This window comes from Culex pipiens, chromosome 3 (assembly GCF_016801865.2).
Source record: "Culex pipiens pallens isolate TS chromosome 3, TS_CPP_V2, whole genome shotgun sequence".
NCBI classification, from domain to species: Eukaryota; Metazoa; Arthropoda; class Insecta; order Diptera; family Culicidae; genus Culex; species Culex pipiens.
This window is the reverse complement of record NC_068939.1, coordinates 78,022,291-78,043,272: the sequence shown is the minus strand read 5'-3', so window position 1 is coordinate 78,043,272 and position 20,982 is coordinate 78,022,291. Positions and strand designations below refer to the sequence as shown.

The 20,982-nt window shown below is 39.1% G+C and overlaps 1 protein-coding gene across 1 annotated transcript; it reads right to left on the bottom strand.

The window, feature by feature from the left end:
* Positions 1–1,537: 1,537 nt before the first annotated feature.
* LOC120424872 (staphylococcal nuclease domain-containing protein 1) lies at positions 1,538–19,206 on the bottom strand. Its single transcript, XM_039589130.2, has 7 exons — positions 18,713–19,206; positions 10,676–10,800; positions 9,465–10,610; positions 8,180–9,185; positions 7,529–7,710; positions 2,689–2,815; positions 1,538–2,427 (listed from the first exon to the last, which is right to left on the bottom strand). The coding sequence occupies exons 1-7, from the start codon at positions 18,776–18,778 to the stop codon at positions 2,311–2,313; spliced, it is 2,769 nt and encodes a 922-aa protein (XP_039445064.1). The 5' UTR covers positions 18,779–19,206; the 3' UTR covers positions 1,538–2,310.
* Between the last annotated feature and the right edge of the window lie 1,776 nt (positions 19,207–20,982).

The window sequence follows — 20,982 nt, the reverse complement described above, 5'->3', positions numbered from 1 at the left end:
TCCCCTTGGAACGAGCTGTCAAATAGGAACTTTTCTGTCAAGAAGAACCGCGAGGTTAATTTTTCCAAACTGATTTAAAAATCAATGTCAAACTCTTTGTGGGCTTACAAAGGGTCATTGTACTCAGAAAAAAACAAGCTTTATCGCTGTAAACAATAATATCAGCAATCTAAGCTTCATTTAAGGACCCAATTTTCATGTTTTAAGACCTTTGCATGGCGATATCAAAGCAACTAAGGGTCGCATCAACAAAGCTAAAAAAAACAAATTATAGAGAATTTTCTCAGCTTTCCAAAAATATTTTTTCCAGAGTGGGCAAGCATGTGCACTAATTTAAACAAAAATGGCATTTTATGTCCTCTAAAACAACAAAAAAAAAATAGTGTTTTTTTTGCAAATCAAGTTTTAGTGACAAAAAGTTAAATAAAAAATCACCAAAAAATTTTTTACCGTGTATAATTTTTTTCAGTGTAGCCCGTATCCATACCTACAACTTAGTAGAAGACACCAAATCGATCAAAAAAATCCTTCAAAAGATACAGAATTTTGAATTTTCATACATCGTTTTTGTATGGACAGTAGTTTGCCCAGAAAAAATACCCCCTGCTCCACAAGCGGAAAACGGTTTTTTGGGTTATTTTAAGCATCTGTGTAAATTATGAGCGACATTGGATGAGATTAACCCATTGATTGCCGAGCCTAAAGTTGGCGAAAAAATGTTTTTCATACAAACATGACTTTTTTAAAATTGCTAATAACTTTTCAGGATCGGGTTTTGCAGTTTTGGTATGTTCTACATAGTTGTAGAGCATTAAATTTTCAAAAAGAATCTTACTTTTGGGAATATTTGGATGGAAGAAACGCACCGTGCTGACCAAACCGTAAGAAACTTGGGATTTCCATACATTTTTTCGATTTTTCCAATACAAACTTCACCTCCGAGTATCAATGGGTAAACGATGACCGATTTTGCTCATATTTGGCGGAGCGTCCTAATATAGGTCAAGGAACAATATTCAGCTTGTGGAGCGAGGTTTTGAAAAAAGTCCCATATTCTGGGCATATAATGGACAGCTGCCAAATTTGTATGGGAAATTATATGGACAAACTAATGATGCAAAATGGCTTTTTTGGGCATACCGAAGGCACCAAAAAAGTTTCAGCCGGATTAAAAAATACAAAAATTAAATTCTAAAAAAAGACCTATTTCGTAGACAGCAGCAGTAGGAGGAGGAATTTCGGATATCGACCTGAAACAAAATAAAAACATTTTTTGCTACGATTCAGAGCATACAATAGTAACGTGGCGATACCAGCTGTTTATTACTGTTCATGAGGAGAGTTGTTGTTTCTGTAATAGCTGCTACACGTTGCGGCGACGGCGTCGCTTCACTGCCTCATAAATATAAATATTGTTTCTGTCTTGTTAACACCTCGAAGCAATTGCTGCAATTGTTTTCCGCTGAGAGGAGATGAACAAGAACCAAGACGTGACCAAGGGGAGAGGGGAGAAATCAAACAAACGAAAAAACGAGACTTTGACAAAAGAAAAAGAAAAACTTTATTTCGACCATCAATTAATTTTCTCGCACTCTCGATTAAGCAATGGAAAATAAGAAAACGCAAAACTAAATGTATTGAATGTGAGTTGGAGAAGAAGCGCGCGCTAAATGTCCTACACAAATCCCACAATTTTCAGTCAGACTCCGTGCGTGTTCACTGTTTCTACGTATAATTTCTAAGATTTGCAAGCGGATCGGAGCGGACGACAGTCTTGTTGAGTGGTGGAGGTCTCTGGTGTCACTAGTACGGAAACGGAACTTTCTGCAACATAAGGGTACGGGGTTTTTTTTTCTTGCTCTGGGCAATAAGGTTGGTTCCTTCTGATTGTTTCAGTTGTTGTTGTTGGCTTGTTTTGTGTTCCCTGGGACCGGTTGTTTTGAGTTTATTTTAACGCGCTTTTTAGCTCATAACTTTTCAAGATGATGTTTTCTCTCTTTCTAGCTAGTGGATGTTATGGAAGTATTTTAGACTGTGTGTGTGGATGTGTGTTTAAAGATTTTCTTTTTTTAATAAAAAATATAAACTGGAATAATATCTTAAATAGCTGATTTTGTCTCCATTTTTCCTCTTCTTTTACGCTTTTTTTTGTTTAGAGTGTGTGTGTATGTGTGTAGAGTTTTCACCATTTTTTTTTTGCTCGATAATAATGTCGTAATTATATAAATGTGTTTTTTTTTTGTTTTTTTGTTGAATAGGCAGGGAGTTCAATTACGCATTTTGGGAGCTTGCGCTCCTCGGGGCACGCCCTTAACGGGGGCCACCCAGGCCAAACTCTCCGGCCTGGTCCTCGGTGCTGTCACCGTACTGCCAGATGCCGTTGCGGTTCTTGCGGGCGGACTGCTCGGCCTCCTTGTAGTCGTTGATCTGCGAAAGGGGGAAAAAAATCCGTTAAAATTTGAAACTTCCTCAAAATAAACGCTAATTTAAACGACATAAAATTGTTCCTAAATCTTTGGTAAGACGACCGCTGAGAATCGGATCTGACCCGGTCTTCTAGAGTCTCGCTAGGCGTTTGCTGTCCCATCAATCAATCATACGGCGCCGTACGGAGTCGGGGCACCGTATAACCTATACATGATGGTTAAAAGTCGCTCTCTTTCTACCGTTTGTGGCGCTCAAACTTACCAGCTTCTGCAGTCTGCGGTCCTTCTTGTTCTTCTCGGCAATCAGGAAACCGTCTCCGATCAAATCCTTTCCGACGTCGGACTTGGTGGCGGGGTCAACGAGGGTCACGTGCTCGGCACCGGTTACGCTGTAGTGGGAAGAACACGTTTCAGTTAGTTTAATGAAGATTATTCGGGGAACGAGTCTTTTAATAAGTAGGGAAAATTCTCGTATCTTTGGCAGGTTAAGCACTCGCTCCTAACTCCATCCAATTTGCTGATTTTCACTATTTAAACAACTAATTTTGCAAAACATTTGATAGAAACTTGACTGCTCACTTCTTATTGAGCTATTTATCACTCGATTTCTGTTGAAATCGCTTTTAATGAGCTTAAATTGAATGTCAAAGTTCTGACCTGCCAACATTAGAGGCACGCTGGAATTAGATGCTGTTCCCCTAAATTGATTTTGTTGAACCTATTTGAGGCGGTGATCATCACCTGGATACAATCACGCTTCGAAAGGTCGGTCCGGAATGGCCCCGAAGGAGCCAACCTTTGCTTTGCTCTGGGCAATAATCTAGAAGAAGCTGGCTTGGGTGAGTTTCGCCACTCCTTTGGCATTATTGCCTTTTTTTTTAATTTTCAGTTTAAAGCTAAGTACGGAGATCGAAAGGAACGCGTTCGAGAAAAGTTTAATAATTTAAAATTTAGAATAGAAATACTTTAGAATTGGCAAAAAAAAAATTACAAAACTAAACAAAACTCCTGAAACTCGGAATTAAAAATTACCAAATCTACAAAAATTAAAATTCTGGAATCCAAAAATATATTTTTCAAGTTAACGAATCCTTTTATTCTAAAATTTCGTAAAATCATAAGTTCTTTAATTCCCTTATCTTTAAATTCTGAAATTTTAAAATATTGAAATTCTTAAATTTTTTGATTTCGCAATTTTGGAATTTTTTAAATCCGAAATTTTTCAATTGCTTAACTCTTAAATTCCAAAATTTCAAAATTTTAAATTCCAAAACTCTAATTTTTTTATATTTTTAAACTCTTAAATTCAAAAATGCTTAAATTCCTAAATTCTTAATATATTCTTATTCTTAATATATTGTTACATTTTTAAATTCTCTGATATTTTTTTACTTTTTTAATACTTAAATGCCGTCATCTCCAAAAACCAAACAGAAGAGTTTAGAGTAATAATTTAGGTTAGAAACCCTGATTTTGAGAAAGATATGACAAATAATTAGATTAACCGTGGTAAATTTTTTGTCAGGAACTTCAGACTTGTCCTAGATTTTGGAATAAATTTATATTTTTTTTTGAAATTGCATGTGTTTTTTTAATTTTTTTTTAAATTATAGCATAATTTTATACTTCACTTTATGATTTTTTAAACTTTTAAATTTGTGTATTTTTGAGTTTTTGAATTTTTCAATTATTGAAGCGGCATTTTGGAATTCAAGATTGAATTCAAGATTTTTTTGAAGGTTGAATGTTTTGATTTTTTTATCCCAGATTTTTTGCATTTATAAATATGTAAATTCTGAAATACCAAAATTCTTAAATTTTATTTTTTTTTTAATACTAAAATTCAAAAAAAAAATTCTAAAATTCCAAAATTAAAAAATTAAAAATTTTGAGATTCTAAAATTCAAAAAATAAAAATTTTAAAGATTCTTAAATTCAATAATTCTAAAATTTCAAAATTTTAAAATTCTAAAACACTGAAATTCAAAAATTCTAGCATTCTAAATTTCTAAAATTCTATAATTCTAAAATTCTGAAATTCTGAAATTCTGAAATTCTAAAATTCTAAAATTCTAAAATTCTAAAATTCTAAAATTTTTAAATTTATCAATTCTAAAATTCATAAATTCTAAAATTCTAAAATTCTTAATTCTTAATTCTTAATTCTTAATTCTTAATTCTTAATTCTTAATTCTTAATTCTTAATTCTTAATTCTTAAATTCTTAAATTCTTAAATTCTTAAATTCTTAAATTCTTAAATTCTAAAACTCTAAAATTTTTAAACTCGCAAATTCCTAAATTTTTAAAATTTTAAATTCTTAAATTCTTAAATTCTTAAATACTTAAATTCTTAAATTCTTAAATTCTTAAATTCTTAAATTCTTAAATTCTTAAATTCTTAAATTCTTAAATTCGTAAAACTCTTAAATTCTTAAATTCTTAAATTCTTAAATTCTTAAATTCCTAAATTCTTAAATTTTTAAATTCTTAAATTCTTAAATTCGTAAAACTCTTAAATTCTTAAGTTCTTAAATTCTTGAATTCTCAAATTCTGAAAATCTTGAATTCTTGAATTCTTAAATTCTTCAATTCTAAAATTCTAAAATTCCGGAATTCTAAAATTTTGAAATTCTTAAATTTAAAATACTAAGAATCAAAATTCTGAAATTCAAGCAAAACATTGTAATAATAATTTCCAAAATATCCAAAATTTCCAAAATTTCCTAAAATTTCCAAAATTTCCAAAATTTTTAAAACATCCAAAATTTCCAAATTTTCCAAAATTCCCTAAATTTCCAAAATTTCCTAAATTTCCAAAATTTTTAAAGTTTTCAAAATTTCTAAAATTTACAAAATTTACAAAAATTAAAAAAAAAAAAACAAAATTTCCATAATTTCAAATTTTCAAAAAACTAAAAAAAACAAATTCATAATCTTTGATTTTTTTTTTAGTTTTAAAATTTCTTTTCTCTTTAATTTTGATTTTTGAATTCCAAACTTTTTGATTTTTTTTGAGAATTTTGAACATTTTTTTTAATTTGACTTTTTGACTTACCGTTGACAAATTATGATCATAATATTTAGATCGAAAAATATCACGTTCGAGATTTTGAGAAATAAAAATTGAAATATTACGCTCGAGTGCAATAACCACCACGTTAACTTGTGTCAGCAGTTATTACAAGGCTAGAAAGCTTTCCCTTCTTTAAAGAAAGGAAAACTTTAAGAAAGTTGAATTTTACCTTTGAAAGGGAGGAGGAGAGTTTTCCCTTCTTTAAAGAAGGTGAAATTCAATTTGTGTCAGGAGACCTTAAAAGAAGGAAAAATTAGTCAGTTATTGTAAGTCAAGAGAGTTTTTTTCTTTCAAAAATGATAAATTAAATGTTGTCACCTTAAATCAAATTTAGAAAATTTAAATCATCATGCAAAATGAGCGATATGCCAAAGGTCCAATATGTCAAATGGAATTATACCAATGACACCTATAATCATATTTTAATTTTAACAAACATTTTTCTTCTTTGCAAAATAAAAATAGCATTCACGGAAAACAAGAAATAAAAAGAAACTGAAATTTATTCGGCATTTGTATAACAAATTTAACATGACTGAAAAAGAAGGGAAAATTTCTTAGAATAATAGTAGAACGAGTCATAAACCGAATTTTTATATTTCTAATTTTTATATTTTCTAAGAAATTTCAAACAAACTAATATTTGAAACTACTTTGATTTTTTGATAAGAAACTTTTCTGGGGAATGGTTTTCTGGGAAATGGTACATTCGGGGGAATGGTTTTCTGGGGAACGTGACACAATCAATTTTTTGATTTTTAACTTTTTGGACTGTTACCGAAAATCAGTCATTTTAGAGTCATAATTTAGATTAGAAACCCTAATTTTGAGAAAATTAAAGACACAAATACTTTGGATTATGCGAAGTAAAACGTTTGATGAGGACTTGAAACAGTCGTGTGCACTCAAACCCCGATGGTTTGACACCAACTGTTGTCAAACGAACGGGTTCACTTTCGAATTTTTAATTTTTTGATCTATATATATTTTTTTAAATTCTATATAATTTCTTTGGATTTTTCAATTGCAGCATTATTTGTTATTTGAGTTTTTTAAGTAATGAACTTCAATATTTTAAATTATAAGTAAAGTAAATCTTTCCCAGTTCCTGAGGGGAACACCCTTGAAGAGTATCGGGGCCGGCATTTACAAAGCGGATTCAGTGGCAGTTTCATTCTCAACTTAATGTTAACATGTTAAGGTTAATGTTAACATTCCATAGGTCGCCTCCCTAAGGTGTCGTGATAAGGTCCAGTTTGTGACGATACACTACCTTCCCTTTACTAGACAATCGATTCCAGAAGGGAAAAGATCACCAGTTGTGTTGGTCCGAGCCGGGTTCTGAACCCCGATCTACCGCTTACGAGGCGGAAGCGTTACCACTGGGCTACGTGGCTCGGTCTTTAAATTATAGATTTTCGAAACAATTGAATTTTTAAGTTTTGTGTATTTTTAAAATTTTCAACAGTTGAATCATATGAATCTTAAATATTTGATTTTTTAAATTTTGTAATCCAAGATTAAAAGGATTTTTTAATGTTTATAGTTTTGAGTTCTTTTATTTAAGATTTTTTGTGTATTTGTGTATAATTTCTAAATTTCTGTTTTTTTTAATTTATTTTTATTTCAGATTTTTTTGAACTTCGAGTTTTTAGTTTTTAGTTTTTATAAATTTTTGAGTTTATTGAATTTTTCTGCCACAAAATTTAAAGATAATTGTTAGGCTTTTACGTCTGTCCTTTAAATTCAAGATTTTGCTTTTAATGATTTAAAAAATTAAATCCATGGTGGCGGCCAAAACCAACTTTTCAAATTTGACTTAAACGTGGTTGCAAAACTTAAATTTGATGTAAGTTAATAAAAAAAGCGATTTTTTTCAAGAAACCACAACAGTTTCTGTACCGCTTGAGAAAAATCTTTTTGCGTGACCCTTTCCTTAACCGCTTCTTGTTCGTTTTTTTATATGGAGTTTTTGCGTTCCTTCCGATCTTCGTACCAGCCTGAAAGAATGAAGTCTTGCACACTCACCGATACTCGACGTTCATCTGCAGGGTCTTGTTGAGCGCGTCGTCGGCGAACGCCTTGATGGCGTCCTTCCGGTCGTCCTCGTCCGTTGGCAGCACGACGAGCGCCAGGCTGTACTCGTGCGCGTACGGCTTGTCGGACAGGAAGGCGGGCGGCAGCATCGCGAGGCGGGTCGTGGGTGCGAGCTAGTAGAAAGGAAGGAAGTTTGCGTTACAGATATTAATTCAAATTTATGGTGGAGAGAGGGGACTGTCGGATCTTGGTCAGCAACCAGCGGAGTTTCGCCCAAGCCGGGTGCAAGCTACTGCTGCTCTTAAATCGTTGGACGAGTCGCTGGAGAGGGGGCAAGTCTACCTCGTTGGCGGTTTCCGCGTCGCCCACCGTGGCCGTTCCAGCGCTACAAAACGTAACGCCGAAACAGGTGGGACCGGCGGAAGGTGCCGAAAGGTAAACCGTAAGTCCCCTCGGGCGCGAACACGCCAAGAGTGCCTTAAGAGCGTAGACTTGCGGGGCGTTTCGCTGGCGTGAGGGCTGATGACGATCCTTTCTTTTTACTGTTGCAAGCATATGACTCAAGCATTTCTTGTGAAGGACAGAAATGGATCTAAGGTACTTGCGAGGGAAAAAGCGCTGTAACTGTGGAGTAGAACTTACCTCGCGGTTACCGTAGTCGACGTACAGGATGGACACGTTGCCGCCCTTTTCGACCTTCTCGACCTTGGCGCGGTACCACTCGTTGTCCTCGCTGAACTTGGCCGCGCACAGATCTCCTCGGCGGGGGTTGTACGAACCGGTGACCGGCGGCATCGCGCGGAACTCCTGGCGCAGCTTGGTCATCAGTTCCTCCAGCTTGGCGCCCTGGTCGGCGTGCTGGGCGTAGAACTTGAGCTCGGGCGTAACTTCCGTCACGACGACGCTTTCGTACTTGACCTTGCGGTCAGCCGGTGCCGCCGGATCTTCCTTTTCATCCTCGTTCTCCTTGTTCTCGTCCTCGGTCTTCTCGACCCAGTCCTTCCAGATGTTTTTCCTCTTGGCCTTGGCGCGGCCTTCGGCCTCCGTCAGCGCCCGGAAGTGTTCCGTCTTTTCGGCAGTAAAGTGCACCGACGCGAGACCCTCCTCGACGAGTGCCACCGACAGGTTCACGTTGCCCTCCGTCCACAGCCATCCGATCACACTGGTGGCGGCCTTGTCCGTCGTTTCGATCTTGACGCTCACGTCCCGCTGCAGGATTCGCTCCTTGCTGAAGGCCAACGCATCATCCCCAAACGGTTCACCCTCCTGGGCCGGAATGCCGTTCAACGCGGGACGACCCGACCGGGGGCAAGAAATACCCGCCAGCAGGAACGTCACCAGGCAGCTGTCCTTCGGGCAGTAAATCCGGAACCGCGATCCGCTCGCCACGAACTCAACGACGGCCTCGGTACGCAGGGCGCGCTGCCACGAGGGCAGATATTGGTGCTTGATGCGCGAGTGGTCCACCGTCAGGTCGTTGATCCGGTGCGTCGGAATGTCGTCCTTGGCGTGCACGCCCTTCAGGCCCTTGGCCGCCTGCGTTTCGGCCGAACGCAGCTCGTCGTAGTGCACCGAGCGCTGGTCGTCGTCCTGGCGGTACTTGATGACGGTGGCCAGACCCTTGGAGACGAGCGCTTCCGCCACGTTGCTGGAGGATGAGGGAAAAGTTAGGTTAGTTCTGGTTTGTTCATGGATTTTCAGAGAAATTACAGTCAACAAAGGTCGGATCGACAAGAATTTTGTGCCGGATCATTGGTAAGGGCAAGCTATCGGGGAATAATCCTCCAAAGCCTTGCTCTTAGAGTCTCGAGCGGCTGGACGTTTTCTGTACCACCATTTAATCATATGACGACCCATTAAAGAAGGGAAGTCTATAACCTATATGATGGCATGCGTTAGAAGGTGAACAATCGAAAAGGGTACTCACGCTCCGCCCAGCGTCACCGTGTAGCAGCACTTCTCGGGGTAGTTGTCGCGGGCCGGCGTCACGTAGTCCAGGCTGCAGTTGACCTTCTTGCCGATGAGCTTCTTGCGCAGGTACTCGCGCGCCTCGAACATCCACGGCACGTCGTACAGCGGGCGGGATCCCTTGGGGCGGGGCGGCAGGTTGCCTTCCTCGTCGGCAACGCGGGCGGCCTCACGCGGCGGCTTGATGCTCGAGAAGAACACCTTCTTGGTGAGGGTCGGGCTGACCTTGACGAGGATGGCGTCGCCGTTGTACACCTCGATGACGGTGCCGGTGAGGTCCTTGTCCTTGGAGCTGAAGGCAGCCGTCGGCGCTTGGTAGTCCTTCCAGAGGCGCAGCCGGTTCGTCTTGGCGTGTTTTTCCGAGGCACGGAGTCGGTCGACGCCCTCCTTCACGTACGGCATGCTCCACTCGACGCACTTGGCGAAACCTTCACGGAGCAAAGCTTCCGCGATGCTGCCCTTGGGGAAGATGATGGTGCCGACAAAGTTGTTGTTGTTGACCGACTCGAGCCGGACTTCGACCTCGCGCTGCAGCAGGCGGGACTCGACAAAGTAGCGGGCTTCCTCGGCGAACGGCACGTCGGCCGTGGCGTCCGGTTTGCCGTCGGCGTCCAGCTTGAAGCCGGGGCACCGAATGCCGGACATCATGAGGGTAATGTGCTGGAAGCCGGGCAGCAGGAAGGCACGCACCGTCGATCCGTCGCGCACGTGCTCGATGATGGCCTTGATCGGTTTGCCATCGTTCTGGTCGAAGAACGCCTTCGGGTTCTCGATGGTCCAGGTGATGTTGCGCACGTGCTCCGACAGCGGCGCGTCACTCCACTTGCCCTTGCGGGCCGCCTTGGCCGCGTCCTCCAGCTCGGCCAGTCGCGACGGTTCGGCGTTCTGGCGGGCATTTTCACGACGCACCGACACCAACCCTTCCGACACGATCGACTCGACGATGTTCTCCGACGTGGTCGGATCCTTACCGAGGTAGATCGCTCCGTAGTCGCGGGTCGCGTTCGGGGGCCGCTCGGCGAACCACCACACTTCCTGGCCGATCAACCGCTGGCGCAGATACTCGCGGGCTTCCCACGCGTACGGCTCATCCTTGGAGGCTTCCCTGTAGAAACAGACATCATTTAGATGGTAGAAAAACCACGCGGTTAACCTCACTTGGATACTCACGCGGAGGTGTTGGTCGGTCGGCGGGCGAGCTTCGGCGCGGTCACTCCGGCAAAGTTGATCTGCTTCTCCGGTGGCGGACCTCCCTTGGGCTGGCCGCGGATGATGACGGAGTCGCCGGACAGGACCTTTGAAATGGAAAATTTTCCAAATTAGTCTCCATTGCTAGGCGGACGACGTGCGACTTGGACGAGCGACGAGTTCAAAATGACGACCGGCGGAAGAGCACATGACGGGGAGGAGGAAGAAAGTGCTACGACTTCACACTTATACAAGGCAGTGCTGATGAAACCAACACAAGAATGCTACAGCGAACGCATCGTTGCGTGTAGAGCAACAAGAAGGTACTAAAAGGAATCGAGAAGAATGTCAGGGTGACTGCTCAGCTGGAAAACAAAAGTAACATTTCCAACCTTCTGCAACGACGGGGGAAGCGCAAACATGCCACGACGACACCTTCGAGAAGGTGATCCGCACAAACAAAAACAACAAGCTCACTGGAATGGAACTGGTCTCACCGACGCAACGCCTCGCAGATCATAACTGAACCATTTTCACTTGAAGAAGGAGATCGCGGAGCCAAAAGTAAGTAGTGAGAGGTAAAGTTTTGGGGAGACCACACACAACCGGTTGATGGTTCCAATTTTAAAATCGATTACGTGATCGCAACGAAATCGTTGACGCAGCCAGCAGCAGCAGAGACATCATGGAAGGCGAATGAACCCTTGACGCGATCGATCGACGACGATTTCGCGATCAGCTGATCGGGTAAGTCGAAGGTGCTAAGAGTTCAGGATGGTACGAAGACTGGTTGATGATTGTTGGTAAAAAAGAGTGTTCTATATGTAAGGAGTTAGGATTTACGAGAATAGCATGTTTTTTTAATCGATCATCATATGAACACTTTGGAAAAGTTTGTTATTTAAAGAAGTCTATCAATTTGACTCGATTTAATGTTTACGTAAGATGATTTACTATCCAGATTTCTACCACACTGAAAAAATATTCTGTTTTTCAGTTATGGGAAATGTAATTAAGAGGCAGTATTTGTAAATATTGCTCGGTTTGTTCTAGAGGTCGTATCGAGGTGCTCCGATTTGGATGAAACTTTCAGCGTTTGTTTGTCTATGCATGAGATGAACTCATGCCAAATATGAGCTCTCTACGACAAAGGGAAGTGGGGTAAAACGGGCTTTGAAGTTTTAGGTCCAAAAAACCTAAAAAATCTTACAATTGCTCGCATTTCCGTAAAACTTCATCAATTCCAACTCTCTTAGATGCATTCGAAAAGTCTTTTGAAGCACTTCAAAATGTGCCAAAGACATCCAGGATTGGTTTGACTTTTTAGAAGTATTGGAATTGTAATTTTGATTTTTAAAAAATTAAATAAAACATTTTTGAAAAAAGAAATTGATTTTATTTACCCTATGATCAATACGTCAAATGCTGTTATCAAGTAGGCGAAAACCTGTTTTACCACTACCAACAAATTATTAAAAAATATTTTAATTCATTCTAAATGGAAATTTTTCCAATCAAATTTACAACTCCAATACTTCTAATTTACGTCCGAAGATTTCGAATATGACAAAATTGAGACCAACAAATGCCGCTATGGCGGCCTACAGTGCAAAAACTAACGTTGTAAAATGTTTGTTATGGAAAAATAAAAAAAATCATGAGAAAAACTGCGATTGGCCAAAAAATAATACCATAGGCTTATAGTCCATGTAATTACCTATCTTTTGACCTATGGGAGTATGGGTGTTGGAGGCTGTTGCAAAAGGATATTACGGTTTAAAAAAAAAACAATTTTTAACAGTAATTTGCAAAAGCTATGAGAAAAAGTCGAACCAATCCTGGATGTCTATGGCACATTTTGAAGTGCTTCAAAAGACCTTTCGAATGCATCTAAGAGAGTTGGAATTGATGAAGTTTTACGGAAATGCGAGCAATTTTAAGATATTTAATGTTTTTTCGACCTCAAACTTCAAAGCCCGTTTTACCCCACTTCCCTTTGTCGTAGAGGGTTCATATTTGGCATGAGTTCATCTCATGTATAGATAAACAAACGCTGAAAGTTTCATCCAAATCGGAGCACCTCGATACGACCTGTTACACATTGGTGAAAAACTCGCTCTTAAGCTTATATCTGTAAGCCCATGCATCCGATTGAAAAGCTGTCAAAGACAAACTTATGGGAAATTGGACGAGCATTCCGGTAAAAATATTTTCGAGACTGAAAAATCAAGTCTGTCATATAGAAAATGCCAAAAACCACCAAAAAAAGCTGTTTTTTCAACATTTTATATTTTTAAAATCGCTGTAATTTCGCAAGGATTGGACATAGGATAATAGGGGAGAAAATCGTGACGTCAGGAATGAACTCAAATCACTCAAAGTTCATTTTGTGAGTGACTTTAATATTTTGGCATAGTTTGACAGCTACCTCGTTCCCAGGTTTTCTGTGGGAGAGAAAAGGAGGCGAATACTTTATGAAAATCATACCTGTCAAAATTCCTAGCCTCAAAATTTTGTCGCGAGTTGCTTTTCTCCTCTCATAGAGTCAATATGGAGACTTTTATGTAAAATTGTCTGGGGAATCGATTCCCACTATCGGTTCTTGAAAATTGACGTTTAGACCACTTTTCAAATAAACAGTTTTAGTAAATGATTTTTGTATTTTTTTAGGAGAGACATACCATCCTGCATTTTTCGTGAGTCTTTTTGCCACATTTTAGGCTATTTTCACAAAAATTTTGAACGACGTCACCTTCAAATTTGACTTTTAAACTTGAAAATTAAAAAATCTCATAAAAGTGGAGTGTTTTTTTCTTTCAGTGTATTTTTTTCAAAAAGCTCGTCTAATTTCCTACAAGTTTGTCTTTGACCACTTTTTGATACGATGCAATATTTAAATTACAAAATACTAAAATTTTGAAAACTCTTCCGCTCTTCTCAAATGTCATTATCGAGTTCAACTGGCTCCATATACACAAACATGGCAAATTATCGTTGAACAAATTTCAAGATTTCAGTTCCAAAAAGTAACTTATAATAAAAAGTATAGAAAAAATGACAGGATTTTAATTTATTTTTCAAATACTATTTAATAAATCAAAATCAACATATTATTCAACCGGTAAGAATTTACTCATACTGTATATCCAACGCCAATATGACGGAACGATCATTCATAAAGCTTCGTTTGAGGGAAAGAATATAGAAGTATCGCGCGCCTCCTTTTAAATACAGTACTTGTTCGGTAACTGGACTGGAGGAAACATAACGAGGGGAACACCGATGCATAATATTTACCTGATGAAATATAAAAATATAAATTAATCAAATTTATTAACAATGCTTACTTTTCATATTTCTCAAATTGTAATTAAATAAAAGTTTGAAAAAAGATTTTTTTATTTACTGAACATGAATTTTGCATCTATGAACCCCTCGATCTTTTCCGGTTTGTTTTGGATTTTTGACGGTTGTCTGCTTTTTAACTGGGCTACGGCCCAGTTTACAGCGACTGTATATAGAAAATTTAAAATTTTATGCAAATCACAAATTCCTAGGTGAAATATCTGGAGTTTTTTTTGAAAAGGACCAATAAACCGAATTTCCAGTTTTTGCTTGTTGGGTGTTTTTGAAACCGCCTTGAGTCAGGGGTATTAAAAAACACCCAAAAAGCAAAAACTGAAAATTTGGTTTATTGGACCTTTTCAAAAAAAAAAAACTCCAGATATTTTCTAGATCGCGGATACTTGCAAAGGACCTCTTATTGGACCTTTTCAAAAAAAAAACTCCAGATATTTTCTAGATCGCGGATACTTGAAAAGGACCTCTTAAGCGTGAATTTATAGGTTAAATCGATCATTTAGGCTAGGTGTCTTTTAGTGATTCATTCAAAAAACAACAATTTAATATTTGAATTTATGAGCTTTGATTAAATCAAGTGTAAATTTGAGGTAAAGTAAATAAATCTAAATTTACTAACAAAACTGTTCTTTTAAAATGCTTTCAAAATTGGAGATATTTTTTGATATCGGTTTCAATAACGTATACAACTGGTAACCTAGAAACTTTTTTTCCGTTTTGTGATTCGAACTAATTTTCCTTCAGAAAAATCATCTAAGGCGAATCTATGTCCCGAATAGGGCGAACTGGGACAGCAGTTTAAGCAATGTTGCAGCCTAATGTTTTGCTTTTTTGAAGTGGTTCCGGCTAGACCTGATTCAGAGTCACAAAATGTGTTCATTCATTCCCAAATTTTAAGATGTTAAGTGCTCTAAAACATGCTGTCCCTATTCAGACTGTAGTTCTGATTTGCCCCAGTTGACGAGGAGTCGTTTGAAATATGACCCGACTCAGCAACCCTGCGTGGGTGTTTCTGTTTGTTAGCCAAAAAGCCCTTCACATAACGTCGTAGCTGGCTAGCGACGAGTTTATATTAAAAAAGGACCCCCATAGCATCGTAGCTTGGATGGCATCGATAAATGAATACTTTATTTTACTAACAGAAAGAAAAGAAGCATATCACTCAAATGATCCTTGGAGGAGATGCTGTGGATTCAACGGTCTCATGCGGTGTCGTCAGGAATGGAGCGACAAACATCATGTCTGACGAGTGGAGTCTGCAAATTCAAGTATTCTCGGTTAAGTTTTCAAAAAGCCGTAAAAGCCACCGTGATCTCTGGCACTAATTTTCGTTTTTCTCGAAAATGAAACAAAATTTCATTTATTTCAAGTATGGGGCACTTGAAGGACGTGTAGATGAACAATCTCGAGCATTTTTGATATTGGTTTTTTTGTAAGTAGGTCGAATACCGATGCAAAAAGGACTTTGTTTACCAATGGCTCTTACGGCTTTTTGAAAACTAATCCGAGTATTGGACTAACATTCCTACCCTTGTTGAACTGCAGGCTTCTTGGGAGGGCGCCGATATTGACGAATAAAGAAGGGATCTTCAATAACGAAGTAGCAACTCATTTGGCAGTCAACCAAAGAGGCAAAGTGGGAACTTTTAGAGCAGTGATTTATAATGAATACCAGGCTAATAATAACCAAAGAGGCTAAGTGGGAACTTTTAGAGTCAGAGGGTTCTAGCCTATAAGGCAAATTGATATGTTTTACAATATTAGTGATATTTTTTAGTTATTTTGTTGCATATTTTTCAAATACAGTAGTTGTTCGGTAACTGGGCTGAAAACATAGCCCAGTCAACGAATGCTGTTCGCTAACTGGGCTGAACGAAAAATAACGAGGGGACTACCGACGCATAATATTTTTTTTTATGAAATATTAAAGTAAAAATAACTTAAATTCAATTACAATGATTACTTTTCATATTTCTCTAATTGTGACTTGAAATTACATAAAAGTTTAAAAAAAATGTTTTTTATTTGTTGAACATGATTTTTGCATCCATTAACCCCTCGGCGACTTCGGTTTGTTTTGGTTTTTTGACGTATGTCTGCTTTTTAACTGGGCTACGGCCCAGTTATCGAGCGCCCAGTTAAAAAGCAGCCCAGTTAAACAACGCCCAGTTACCGAACAACTACTGTACTCTATTACAATCATGTTTGTCCTGTTAAAGGGCTATCATTATAGGTCCTATCGCAACCAATCTAGCTCTAGAGGATTCGGACTCAGCAATTTGAAAAAATAATTTTGTGAGGTTTTTGTTATTTATATAGATTTATTTTTTCGAGTACAGTCATCCTACATATTCGGAACACCCACAAATTCGGAACACTTTTATGATAATTTGTCAATAGCATGCCAAAAGTAGCTTTTCTGTCGACCTTACTATTTTTAGAACCTTCATTTGGACATTATCTTGCTTTTTCACTAGTAACAGAGTACTTTTTGAACAAAAAACTTTATTCCAAGACAATTTTGTCCAGAGCAGCAAAACACTGCCTCCAAATGGCCTGTTTCATAATTGTGGGATGTTATTGTGCCTCCCACAATTGTGGAACACCTGAATTTAAGTGATATTTTCACAAAAAATGTTATCAAACCATGTATAAAACATCACTAAGCTTGAGTTTCATTGGTTTCAGTGTGTGAAGTCATTATTTGGTAATAAATATTTACTCCTGGAGAGATCCAAAGTTTGTTTACATTCGTAAGAAAAAAGTGTTCCGAATTTGTGGATTTCAAGGGTCAAAGTAATTCTTCAAAAACTTCATATACATATTTTTTGAAGACGCTAAAAAAGGCGAAAGCAAGAAGTCTGTCGAGTTCCGAAATTGATTTACAGTCATTCCACATACTCGGAAAACCCACAAACTCGGAACACTTTTGTGATTATGGAATGGAATCGACGTAACACCTTATAATGTGGCCCTCTTAAACCTTGCGGTTTCGTCTACGGATCCACAGGCGTGTATCGTTCTTTTTGCGACAAGACTCCGCCTCCCGGGTCTCCTAAGTGTGAAGGTATGGCACGGGGAGAGGGCGCCGAACACCTATATTTACACTTAGAATTTGTGATTATTCTAGATTAAATTTTCAAAAGGTCCTATCTGCATAGAAAACAAATGACTCATAGGTTGTTTTAAAAATATACACTAGAATTTATTAATATTATGCCAAATTCATCTTTTCTGTCGACCCTACTTTTTTAGGGCCTTTATTTGGACATTCTTACTAGTAAAAGTAGTTCTTTATTAGCAAAAAAATGCATTTCAAGTCAACTTTAACCAGAACAGCAAACACTGCCTCCATAATTGTGGGATGTTATTGTGTCTCTCACTATTCACAAAAAAGTTATCAGATCATACACAAAACATTACGAGGCTTTTGTTTCAGTGTGTGAAGTAAATATTTTGTTTACATCTGTAGGAAAGTGTTCCGGTCGGTTTACACATAAATCGAAAGATCACAGGAAAAACTTTCACATGAAGGTAAAAGCAAATTACTATGTTAAATTATCGACTTTCTATGATTTTTTGAACATTGGCTGATCTGTAAACTGTTCCGAATATGTGGGATGACTGTAAGTTGAACAAAAGTTGTCTTAGAACTTGTGGCCCGTTTCACCTTAAGCAATTCTCGCATTTAATTTATGATGAAATGCCAAACGTCTATTGTGCCAAATGACTACAGCAAAATAGTGAAACACAAGACAACAAAAAAAAATAGTTTTGTTTAAAAATTGCATTTTTCAATGTTTGAATTGATCGCAATTTTTGATAAATGAATCTTGATTTATATAACACTTGATAAAAGATACAGGAAGATGTTAATGCTCTATGAATTAAAGACTTTTTGTATAACACAAAATTTAATTCATCAATAACAAGCAACGATCCCCAACAGCTGTTTCAATCCGATGACAACATCAACCATCAAGTAAAATCAATAACTTATCCATTAACTACTTTCTTTATCAAACTAACACTAAACATTCGAGATTTGCAAGTGTAGTTGCATCTTTCTCGCGCGGCGGATCGGGGGGACTTTCTGGTGGGTCATTGCGCCATCATTCGCAACAAAGAGGAGATTCCAACAGCCGATGTGGAACATTTTACTGACACACAAAAAAAAATGGAAGAAAGAGCCACAAGCAGCACCTTTCGACGAAGAAAAGACACGAAAACTGCCGTGTTGGCCAGTCTAATCTATCGGTGCTTCTTCGACCTCTGAAAGACGGTGCGCGTCGCGTCGGACCCACAAGGTGGACACGAAGAGGTCACCTGGTAGGCAGGGAAGGTGGGAGGGCGAGGATGGCTACTGTGTCCACTTGGCACTTTCACCTCCCCCCCATCCCATTGAAAGGGGTCTTCAACCTTTGGGAGTATCTAGAGCAATTTCTTGAAGGTTAACCGATTCCAGATTTAAAGGACAGTACAACCGTAAGGTAGAGGACAGCGAAACTCCGGCCAACTCGCCGTCACATATGCCAAGTTGGCACACCATCCGAGAGAGAGAGGGCCTCCCCCCACCCTCCTGCTCCACGTCGGAACAAGAAGAACAAGACAACCTTTCTCCTTCAATCGATTTGGTGGAACCCCTTCGACGGAACTAACCTGCTTGACGATTCCCTTCTTGAGAACCGGCACAGGCGCGGCGGTAGGGGCAGGGGCGGCACTCATCTTGGCGAAAATAAAATCCGGATTCCGGTGGCGGGTTGTAGATTCCTGTTTTTTTGTTCCTTCTTCTTCTTAACTCTTCACCACAATTAACACGGTGGCAACGATTCCTTCCCGGCGGGGCCCTCGCTCACACACACGCACGCACACAAAAAATCTCGGTCCTGGACGCGGCACAGGTTCCGGAACGGGGGAGGGCGGCCACTGAACACGTATTCACTTTTGCTGGCAGCGAAACTCGTCACGAAAAAACGCACTCACGACGACGGATTGTTGCACATTTGCACGGTACGAAGTCGCTGGCACAAGTGGAAAAGCTGCGGCGCGGCACGACTGGATGAAGTTGGCCAACTCGAAACCTTTTTGACGGCTCCACACTCTCTCTCTCTCTCGCGGGTTGCGTGTTCCGACGAAGGGAAGAAGAGAAAAGGGACGGTGGTGACGGCGGCGGCGATTGAGCTTGTTGGCCACGAACTGTCAATTTTGACAACCCGGCGAAATGACGGAAGCTGACAGAGATGCCGAATGTTTGGTGGGAAGTCTGTACACTTTTTAAAATAATTCGATAATAACTTAAATTTAAGATTTATTGTTAAACATTCTGCTCAAAAACTTTTAAACATAAATAACTTTTTATAAAAGCAAAATTAGTTCAAAATGTTCAAAAACTTTTTTAATTTGGTATGATTTTTGACCATAATATTAAATTGGTAAATCTGTAGAAATAGCAAAGTCTGTACTTCGAATCCAAATAAGCTGTGTCTCCGGCATCACTTGTAATGACGTTTTGCGTTTCCGGAAAACGAGGGACATTTTTGTCATTAAAAGTTTTGATTGATAATGGGGAACTAAAATCATTCTGCTTTTTGAGAATCGGCATGTAATCAGGAATTTTCAAAATTATTGTACGATCAGATGCAGGCAATTCTTACACTGGGTCACTCTAGGTTGTTTGTTCCGGTAGGCCTCCCACCGGATGATAGTGCTTGCTACGTAGCTTGCTATGATTTTCATTGGGGAAAGCTTCTTCAGCGTTGTGTATCCCTTGGAGAAGACGATATTGTACGGAATTTCGTCCGCGGTGGTTTGCTCCTTCCGCTTGATGGCATGCTCCTCCAAAACGTCCAGTTTGAGATCCCTTTTCAGCAGCTTTTTGACTTGTTCCGGATCCACATCCGAAAGACCACGTAGAACGATCCGCTGCGATCTAGGCTGCGATCGTTGTTGGTTGGTGTAGAATTCCACTTTGTGCTTCTTGAAGCGCTCTTGCAACTTGTCAAAGTCTTCGACAGAGAAGCTGGTTACCTTGGTGCCAAACCGGCCAAACCGGGTAATCTTGAAAGTTGGCTCGAAATCGTATTGACACAGCGACGTTATCTTCACAAGCCTGTAAAAGGCCGTGAAGTTCTTTCCGCTAGCGGGCTAAACTTGTTGTTGTTGAGCACATTCTGCTCCACTAAGTGGAAAAGTCTTTTCCTTCTCCGACGACAGCTTCGGTGATCTCAGGGGATTTCTTCCGCGTCCGATTTCCGGGGATGAGTTGACGCATCAAACAACTCGAATACAAATATTGTCCGTTACAACGCCGACGTCCTTCGAACCCCATCCTCTCATGTACTCCAATTTCGTCGTATGTAGCAGGGTTAAGGCTAGTCTGCAGATCGGAAGGAAAGGGGTCAAGAAACAGCTTTGAGAACGGCAGGACAAAAGAGAGGGAACGTTTTCTTGGGGCTTTTCTTCACCCTCTCTGGCTTGCTTTCGCTACCGCTGCTGCCCATTTGAATTTTTTCTTGACCGGTTTCTTCCGAAGTGCATACCTTACATTACCAGGTAAAAACTAGAAAAATCTGACAAAGTATCGATAAAAAATCTGGAAAAATCTGGCAGACGAAAATCTAACCATTCTCGATGGTAAAGGGAAGGGAGGATATGAAATAATTCTAAAATTTGTAGAATGCTCCTCAATTGACCTCAAAAATGTTTCATTAACATTCCCTCTAAGAAAAACACATTCTAATTTTTATTATTTTCAATTAAATTAGTTAATTTTAATCAAAAAGTTGTTCATAATGGGTAGAAAGTGAAAATCTGGCAAAATCTGTCAAAATTTGGCACTGATAAGAATAAATCTTTATTCTGGCTGACACTTGAAAAATCTGGCATTCGTGTCGATGCCCGCTCTTCGATTTATGCCCTCAAGGACAATG

Bases quoted from the DNA above. Each gene is read 5' to 3' on its own strand.
- LOC120424872 (XM_039589130.2), bottom strand. From the start codon at position 18,778: ATGAGTGCCGCCCCTGCCCCTACCGCCGCGCCTGTGCCGGTTCTCAAG. The intron at 10,611-10,675 runs GTGAGTATCCAA...CTGTTTCTACAG, and splicing joins CGACCGACCAACACCTCCGC to GGAAGCCTCCAAGGATGAGC. The intron at 2,816-7,528 runs GTGAGTGTGCAA...TTCCCACTACAG, and splicing joins CAGATGAACGTCGAGTATCG to CGTAACCGGTGCCGAGCACG.